The sequence below is a fragment of the Acanthisitta chloris genome, unplaced genomic scaffold, assembly GCF_000695815.1.
Source record: "Acanthisitta chloris isolate BGI_N310 unplaced genomic scaffold, ASM69581v1 scaffold24369, whole genome shotgun sequence".
In the NCBI taxonomy this organism is placed as follows: Eukaryota; Metazoa; Chordata; class Aves; order Passeriformes; family Acanthisittidae; genus Acanthisitta; species Acanthisitta chloris.
In genome coordinates this window covers 1-9,634 of record NW_008691173.1, presented here as the reverse complement: position 1 = coordinate 9,634, position 9,634 = coordinate 1, and the positions used below count along the sequence as shown (strand labels likewise).

The 9,634-nt window shown below is 46.7% G+C and overlaps 1 protein-coding gene across 1 annotated transcript; it reads right to left on the bottom strand.

Moving 5' to 3' along the window:
- On the bottom strand, nucleotides 1-8,965 carry RBM17 (RNA binding motif protein 17). The gene is made up of 11 exons (XM_009082146.1): nucleotides 8,824-8,965; nucleotides 7,632-7,748; nucleotides 6,523-6,689; nucleotides 4,693-4,790; nucleotides 3,930-3,986; nucleotides 2,403-2,544; nucleotides 1,777-1,928; nucleotides 1,041-1,114; nucleotides 664-762; nucleotides 279-351; nucleotides 1-145 (listed from the first exon to the last, which is right to left on the bottom strand). Exons 1-11 carry the CDS (start codon nucleotides 8,944-8,946, stop codon nucleotides 42-44), a joined length of 1,206 nt encoding a protein of 401 aa, XP_009080394.1. The 5' UTR covers nucleotides 8,947-8,965; the 3' UTR covers nucleotides 1-41.
- Between the last annotated feature and the right edge of the window lie 669 nt (nucleotides 8,966-9,634).

Sequence of the window (9,634 nt, the reverse complement as noted above, 5' to 3'; positions counted from 1 at the left end):
AAACCTGATGGCCAGTGACACCTCCAGCTAGACTGTTAAAATCAGACTTGCTCTGCCAGATCCAGCACTCTGAACTTGTCCAGGTTGTAGAAACAAGCCTTCACCACTCTGCCTCCGAAGTATCTGCCATTTAGATCCACCACAGCTGGAATGGAGAGCAGGGACAGGTCAGCAAGCAGCAACTCAGTGAAGCAAACGTTTCCTTAAGCAGTCTGGCCAGTGAGACTGTCTGATCTCTCTGCAGAAGTTAACTCTGAGCTTCACAGGACAAAACTTACCTTTGATGGCAGATTCAACCCGTTCAAACTCTAAAAATATTCTCACAGCTTCATCATCAGGGGCACCAGGGATCTGGGACAAAACAAAACCCCAATGCAGAAAGAATTAACAACAGTAGTAAAACCACTGTTTTAATTGCTGTTCTTCACAGAAATAGTGAAGAGTGCAAACCAAAAAGGTCCCCAAAGCACAACACCCAGGGATTTCTGCCCAGATTCTCATTAGAAGTTTGTATCCTACAGACAGGGAGAACCCAGAATCCCAACCCAGTAAAGGGCCCTGAAGGATCTTCCATGTATTGCCCTCTCAGGCAGCAGCACAGCCATGAGGGACAAGTGCCCAGTTTCACTTTGAGAGCAGCCAAAAAGAGAAGCACATTCTTACCTCAAAGATGACACATTTCCCAACCTTGCCATATTTCTCACACTCCTCCTTTGTTTCAACTTCCAGATCTTCATCCACCTCTCCAGCACCTACCATGTTCTGAAAGGCAAATGAGAAATGCAGCTCACTGTGTGGAGTGTGTGCAGGAGATTGGGTTGACAAGTCACAGATGCACCAACAGCCACAGGAGGAGACAGTTCCCTGTCACTGAACAGGGAACCTGTACAGTTTGGAGCAGTGCTGGTTTAAAATAGGCATCTCCAGAACACAAATGCCACACAGGTGCAGGCCAGAACCACTGGAACCATGCAGTCTCACAACAGAACACAAGTGCAAACATTTCAACACCAAGAAACATTCTCCTGCTGCCAACTTACCCTCAGTAACACCACCTTAGTTGGGCACTTCAGTATCTCAGTCAGTGGGTTAGAATCTGCTTTCTTGCCTGTTTCTGTTAGGAAGACAGAGCAGTGAGCCACGGTGTGATCTGAGGTTAAAGCTCAACTAAACCTTACATGGAGACTTAGCAGAATCTTATTAAGCAAACAACGGGATAAAAGCCACAAAATGTCATTTCACACTGGTGAGGAGCAGTTGTTCATTACTCACAGCTACCTGGAAGGACACTAAGTAGAAAATCAATTCTACTGATGTGAACTAGGCAAGAACACTGGGAATGTACTATTTTTGTGAGGGAAATAATTCCTGAGCTCAAAATCCATCAGATTTCCTAAGGAATCAGGTCTCCTGACTTCCACCACTTATGCTCAGGCACAGGTGCTGTGCTAGTAAGCCTGGATGTTGTCTCTGGATCAGCCAACAGCAGGAAGTTAGAGCAATATCCAAAGGGAGAAGCCAGGAGGAGCAGAGCAGGATCAGCCCTTGAAGAGCAGAGACTTCCAAACACTAGAGGAGGACAACTGATGGAGGAAGGGGAGGCTGAGCTAAAAACCAATGCACACAGGACCACTTCCCAAAATGACACATTTCCACAAGAACAAATATCATTCTTCCAACTTCAGTATTTCCTGCATGGACAGACGGTAAGCAAAAAAAAACAATAAATCCAGGAGCTACATTTTCCACAACCTAATTGGTGTAGGACACAATTACCTTTCTCTGTAGACTCGCCAACAATGATCTTGCCACCTCTCTTGCTTGTCTTCTCCACTGACAGTGCTGTGCTGAGCCCCTGCTCGTGCTTCCCCAGCCCCTGGCCCTCTCTGAAGCCATACTTCTGCATTATTTTGTGAGCTACTGTCCCTCTGCAAAGACAAAACACAACAGTCAGTAAAAGTTTCTTCCCCAAAACATGAGCATTGCATTTCTCCTGAGTGCTCAAATACTCCACCTCCCCAAATTTCCTCACACCAAGATGGAAAGCACAAAAGCTTCTACAATTTGCAGCCTCCTCTCAGCTCCAAGCTGGTATGAGCTCCAGAGAACATGGCTTTGCTATCCCTTCCTGGAACAGACCTGGAGATCCTCAGTATTCATTTCAACACACTTCAGTGTGAGTGTGGCTCACCGCCTTCCCTGCAACCACCTCAGATGTGTTTCCCTCCACCCAGTAAATCCACTGCTTTCCCCATGTCCTGCCAGGCTGGACTCTGTGCACTCAGACTAACCACACACATGCAATGGGTTGTGTCCTTCTCTACTGACAAACTACTTCAGCCCTTGGTTAGCACCACCCTGCAATGCCTCTGCCCACAAGACGTGCAGGAGTCAGTTCTCACCCCATGTTAGCCAGGAAGGAGTTGCTGGGCCCCGTGGGGGAACGAGGTCTCTCGGGCTCATCGTACACTGGGGGAGGAATAGCTGCTTTGGAAGATGGTGCTCGAGGTCTTGAATCCTCCTCGTATGGAAACGATGCTACAGCTGAAGAAAACAGAGACATTTGCTGACGAAACTCTTCCACATAAGCCCAAATCAGGAAGCATTTCCTTTGCACAGGCTGCTTCACCTCTCCAAGAGCCAAGCCTTGAGTTAGTTTCCATTTTCCTCCCTGGCTACAGATATCCACAGCTCTACAGTGCATTTATGAAGCTCTTACTGAAGGGAAAAGGGAAAAGAAGGAAGGGGACAGAGCTGCACCTGGATCTCTGTCACACTGGTCAGATCATTACACTAACCACCCTGACAAGTCAAAGGGGCAAAAGGTAAAAAAAAAAGACTACAGAACACTGAAGGAAATATGTACAGACACTTTCAAATGGACTTCAGGGATTTATTATTAGACTTCATTTAAAAAACATTCTCTTGTGAATGAACTCCTGGATCTTATCAAATGAAAGGTCAGACATGAAGTTTGAAGGTGTCATATGAGCAACAAAAATCATATTCAAGCAGCAGATGAACTGGACTTTGGGACTTTGGCTACAGCAGTGCCTCCTCCTGTTTACCCAGCCTAGCTCTGAGCATCAAGAAGCCACACAAAGGTTGCCTTGTGGGATCATGTCACACTTTGAAGGCTCTCCCCAACCAGGAGCCTCTACTTCCTTCTCCTCGACACAGCTCAATTGCTCCTAATTACTTACTCCAAACAATCTGGTTTTAGCGTTCACACACTTCAGAAGCTTTCACTGTTACATAATTCACTGAACTTTGGTTTTGGTGTTTCCACTTCAATTTTATCATCAATGAGGACTCCCAAAGAAGAAGTTTGTAGGAACGAGATGCTTTTTTGAAGGAGAAAACACGCTGTCCATTATTTTATTTGTTAAATTTCTGACAGCTGGGCATGGAAAAAAGGGGAAGGGTTTTGTTCCGATGGGAAGATGATGCCATCTGCTGGACAACTGTGATCTTCACACCACCTTCCCCCAGGGAAGCACACACACCTCTTGGCACACACTGCTGCTCAGACACACACCAAATCCTGTCTGCAGTGCAAATCCCCTTCACCAAGATCCTCACAAAGGACCTCCCAAAGCAAAAGGCAACGGAAAGATTCCCTCTCCGTGCTGTGGAGGTTCCTAGTCTATGCAGAGAAACCTGTGTGTGACATCTCTTCCCTCATGCACATGGTAGGAGCCCAGTTTGCAAACCACTTCTCCAGCAACACCCAAAGAACCCTCAGGACAGAGAGGTGAGGCACAGCAGCACTGCAGGTTCCCACAGCTTCCCCAGCAGCACAGGACTGGTACAGGTCCTGCTGCCCCAAAGAATCCTATGGAAAAGGCAGCAGGACTGAGCTGAGGGGAAAGCTGAGTGAGAACTAACAGCTCTGAGAGGTTCAGAGAAGAGGATTTTGGAGTACTTACGTTCTTTGTCCTTCTCAACGAGAGAAGTGGGAGGTGCAATGGCAGCTCCCCCCATACCTATGGGCAAAAGGGAAGACAACAAATTGGGATGGGATCACAGCAGGCCTGAATTATTTACTGAAACTTTGGTGCTGGAAGAGAACAAAGCTTCATTTTGTTTAGGCACAGAGGTATTTCAGCAAACAGATCCACACCTTTTGCCTAGCTCTGTGGGCACCAAAATGGTGAGATGGTAAGACTCAGTGCTGAGAACTGAACAGTGACTCTCCTAGCCTGATGTGACCTCATGCCCCAATGTCACCTCATGCCTCAGCCTTCCCCTGGAACCTGCACCAGGCAGGAACTCCAGAGAGCTGTGCACAGACCCAGGCAAAAAGAGGCATTTCCACAAGTGATTTAGCTTACAATGTCTGTGCTGTAGTTGGTGAGATGGTAAGACTCAGTGCTGAGAACTGAACAGTGACTCTCCTAGCCTGATGTGACCTCATGCCCCAATGTCACCTCATGCCTCAGCCTTCCCCTGGAACCTGCACCAGGCAGGAACTCCAGAGAGCTGTGCACAGACCCAGGCAAAAAGAGGCATTTCCACAAGTGATTTAGCTTACAATGTCTGTGCTGTAGTAATACGTCACGTCTACAGCTCATTTTTTTTGGAACAGTATACTCATCTGAGGACAGAAAAACAGAGTCCACAGGAGAGGAATGTGAATTCCCCTCTCTTTTTCTCCTATTTCCCCACCAAAACCATAAGTGGTTTCCTTACTTCGTTTCCTTCTCTCCCTTTCATAGTCTTCATCTTCGTCAGAATCCGGATCTGGCCTCCTGGAGAACCCACTGGCTTCATGCCTGTCCTTACGCCTTCTAGGAGACACAGCAGGTTAGGGTAAGACACCATCAAAGCCAACTCCTGGGAATCATCCTGCTGCTCTCCATTTTGCAATGCTCCACATGAAGGTCTAAGCAAACACCTTTGCTATTTGTTTCTTTGCTTTTATCCTCATGGGTTTTTTTGGCAAAACTAAGATGTATCTAAAGGAAGATCATCTTCTATTTGCAAGTCAGTCAAGGAGAATGCATGGAAAGGAGGAAGTCCCTGAATAAACTGAGACCAAACTGAGTGCAGTGAGTGAAGGACTACAGTGAAAGGTGAGCTGGATGGGACAGACTGACAGGTAACAGGCACCAGCCTGCTTTGGGCACAATTCCTTCTCCATTCCCCCCACAGGCTGCACAGAGTAACACCATTTACTCAGTGAGTAAAAACACTGTCATACTCAGCCAGCTGATTACTGAGAAGCTTGGCTGGCAGCTAAAATAAGATCCAGGCAGAGCTTTCAACACCAAGTGGGGAATGCCTTGAGAATGGTTTGCATGTCAGTTAGTTACTGTGGTAATGAAATTACACTCATTTCAACACTTTTCAGAAGTTAAGAGCACAGTCTGGTGCCAAAGTCAGATCTCACCCTGTGCTGCAGGATGCCAAGAGCAGCTCTGGCACTCCTGACCCCTCCGTGTGGACTCACACCACATGCACAGCCTGTCACCCCAGAACACACCTCTGCGGAGGGTTTGCCCCAGCCTGAAGTCAGAATGGATGAGGTATTTTCCCCTTCCCTGTACAAAGACCTTTGGGCCACACAAACAGGACCAAAGAGAAGCCCACACTGGAGCTGTGGGAATGCCATCCCAGATTTCCGAGGCCTTGCAAACCAACAGGACAGAGCCTCAGGGATTTCTCCTCCAGCAGAGCAACAAAGATATTATCAAGAGAAGACACAGAGGTCCAAATGACTGGAAACACTCATTTCCACAGTCTAAACAGAACAACAGAACTGTAATCCCACAGGCTTGAGACAATTCATAATGTGATGAGTTTGGCTTATTAATTTCACTTAGATTAGCAATTAGAATCTTCTGCCCCTCAGGCAGATGTTTCACCACTTGTTTCAAGCAGACACTGAATCTGCACCAACTTCCTGAGTATGATCAGAGAGATTTCCTGTTTCAGGGAAAGGTATTAAGGTAATTGACAATAAGGAGCATTTTCTTTAGTCCAAAGACAAAAGAGCAATAAATACATAATTAACTTAGACTGGATGCAGAGTATCCAAAAAGGAAACGTAGCTAAGCCTCTCAGAGGCAGTGCTAGCTGCATCTTTAAAACTGAACCTGACCATGGGTCAGTTTGTGGGACCAGAAGCAGAAAAGATGGTTCAGCACTGAGGGCTGAGAGGTTTTTCTGTAGTCAGGTGACACTGCCACCGAACACTCTGCAACACCTGCAAGGCCAAAGTCTGACAGTGATGCACAAAATGCCCAAGTGTTTCTGCTACAGTGAAAGCAAATTTAGAGAGACTTGGCAAGTGTCTTTCAGCCAAAGTGGCTGTAAACTCCATAATGACCATTTCTGCACTGGCAGGTGATTTTAGCACTAAAACCTACTAATTACAGCACTGCACTCGTTCCTACAAGCACAGAATGTTCTCCAGGAAACCTCAAGGGATCTCCCCGAGACTGGAGGGACAAAAGTAAACAAATCCAGGGCTGTTTTTCAGAGGAGTATCAGTGCCAAGGGTTTAACTGGCAGCCTTACTTTTCCCTCTCTTCAATCTCCTTCTGCCTCTCCAGCTCGCGCTGCCTCTGCCGCTCCTCCCTCTGCCTCTTCACCACCTTCTCGTAGTCATTTGGGAACATGGGATCATACTCATCTGCCAGAGGAATCAACACATCTCCTGCAGAAAAACCACTAGGGACCGGATCCTTAAAAAATAAAAAGGAAAAGGAGTGTTTACAGGTGAGATCTGAAAACAACGTCCAGTTAGAAACCAAGAATTTAACACTTCCTTCTCACCAACACAGAACTCAATTCCTGACTTCCTATCCTGAACCCACTAGTACTGGAAGGAATCTTTGCTTTACTTCAACGTTTCACTAAGTCTCTCACTACCTCATGTTTCTCCATGGACAAAGAACCACCCCCTGCCCAGCACAAAGCAGCATGGCCAAGAATTTCTCACCCCTATTAACTCAGATATTAATAGAACATAAATATGAATTCACACAGAACTTTACAGGGTTTATGGCCTTTTGCTGTTGCAACCACCTGCAAAGGTCCTCCCACACAACTTCATCAGACTTTTCCATCAGCTGCTATTAATATAATGCAGACAGAGGTACAGACTGTGCTTTCCTCATCTCACAGAGCTATTTCAGAACGATCACCTCCAAAAAAGCTTCAAGGAGAAAGTTTTCTGATTCCTTACTATGAGAAAGCCATTTTAAAAGGTTAGGTGGCTTGGCTTTTATTTTCAAGCTGATTTTATACAGCTCTAGTCACACCTGCAGTCATGTTTCACTGACCAAACTGTTTCTTGCCAAGCACTTTGAAGCTGTGCAGAAGAATAGTGCTAGGAATTCTGCTCTGTAACTGCACAGCACTCCAGGCTGAGGACAGAGTGGTTGGAGAGCACCAGGAGAAAGGGACCTGGGAGTTTGGAGAGATAGAAAGCTGAACATGAGCCAGCAGTGTGCTCAGGGGGCCAAGAAGGCCAGTGGCATCCTGGGCTGGATCAGGAACAGTGTGGTCAGCAGGACCAGGGAGGTGATTCTGCCCCTGGACTCAGCACTGGTGAGGCCACACCTTGAATCCTGTGCTCAGTTCTGGGCCCCTCCGCTCAGGAGGGACATTAAGCAGGTCTTTACCTTTAACCCAGCTGCTACATGGGGTGGAGTGTCCACGATCTGCCTCTCATCAGAAGAGCTGCCTCGCTTCAGGTCGATCACTGGAGCCAGGACTGTGGTTTGCTTTGTTCTCTGACTCTGCAAAATCAACAAAACACAATGTGTCTACAAGAGACAGAACAGCTTCCCGAAAAGCAACTTGCTTCATACACTTTGCGGAGGGAGGTGAGTGGTCCTATGCTTGGGCTAGGACCAGAAACACACATTTAACACTCAGACAATCTCTTGAGGTGAGTTTGGACTGGCTCAGTTTGCCAAGAAGGGGCTCAGGTTTATCCCAAAGATCTACTGTACAGATTTACCATCTGATAAAACATCTGTTCTGAGCTCTGAGTCTCCTCACCCTGTCCTGTTCTTGTTAGTCTGTGACTACACTCCACATCAGCCACATGGACAAATATCATCACCAGCACAGCAGTGTGTTCCAAGTATCAACTAAACTCTACCCTCACTTGCAGCAGCACAAAACAGGAGTAGTAACAGTGAATTACTGTGCCTGCTTAAGAATTTGGCATCTGTGCTACTGCTTCCTCCCTTCTCAACTCAGCAACCTCCCTGCCGAGCCTACACAGCACACGGAACACACTTGTCCTGCCTGGGCCAAAACATCAGCTCTGCTCAAAGCAAAGGGGTGAAATACTGAGCAGGAAAGAGAGAAAGTGTCACAGTTCAAGCTCAGGGAATCAGCTCACACTCCTCCCTTTCACCTACACTAGATGTATTTGCTGTACAAATGCCTAATGCATGAGGATTTGCACTGTGGCCCTGAAAGCCTTTTCAACAGCAGGATGTGAACACCTGATGCAAAATTCCAGCACTGCACTGAGAACCACCAGTCACAGTGGGACCCTTTCTCACACCAAAATAAACCCCAACAAACAATCCTTAATCTCATTATCTTTAAAGTCCAACTTGAAGGTTTTGGCTCTGCTGGTTCAGAGCTCTGAGGTTTGCAGCACATCACCTCAGCAGGACTCCCTCTGCCAATCCCAGGAACATGCACCTTGCCTTTGCCCCTCAGCTCTGCTCAGTTCTTTGCTACAAACCCACAGACAAACCCCAAATTGGTATTCCAAGGTCACAAACACAATGCACCCAACACAACAAAAGCCTGAGGAGCAGAGAGCAAACCCAGAGAGGCACTATCCAATACCTTTGCTTGTGTGAGAGCTGCTTTCTTCACCTGCAGCTGAGACTGCAGCAGCTTGAAGTTCTTGGACCAGCCTTCTGTCTTGGAATCGCTGGTCTCAACCCCCAGGTCATCGTAAAGTGACATTTTCTCTTCAGTTTAAAACTGAAAGGCTGAAGGAAAATACTCCAGATGACACAACAAACCTATTTCCAGGTTATTTCCTACAAGTTTACATCTGTTTGTGCACCAGTTTGATACACGTTTTTTCAAAGCCAGGGAAGATGAAAAGGAGTGACATTTTTTTTGGCCAGCAGCAGATACGCATAACTACAGTCCACAAGATAATGAAAACTGTTCAAGCATTAACAGGTGTTGGGAACTCCCAAACCCCACATTTTTGTCATTAAATATCAACCATTTCAGGCTCTGAAGTACTTCAGCTGCAGAAAACACTGAGGTTTCTTGAGGTTCACAAAGAAATTCAACATTATGCATCACGTGAGCCTCAAGACTTCTGAATCAAACAAATCATTGCCCCTGGGGGCCTTAAAACCTGTCCACACAAACAGACAAGCACTGCAATCAGCTTCTTCAAGTTCACTGTGTTCTGCACCACTGCAAAGAATGTGATTGCTACAGAAACACACCTGTCAGAGCATCAGTGAGCAACATTTAAAGGCATTTTGAGCATGCAGAGCTCATATATTCACACACAGATATATATACATAACACTGGGGAGGGAAGGAGGGAGGTATGAAAGGAAGGAGGGAGGGAGGGAGGATGGAAGAGAGGGATGAGAGGGAGGGGAGGGAGGGAAGGAAGGAGGGGAGG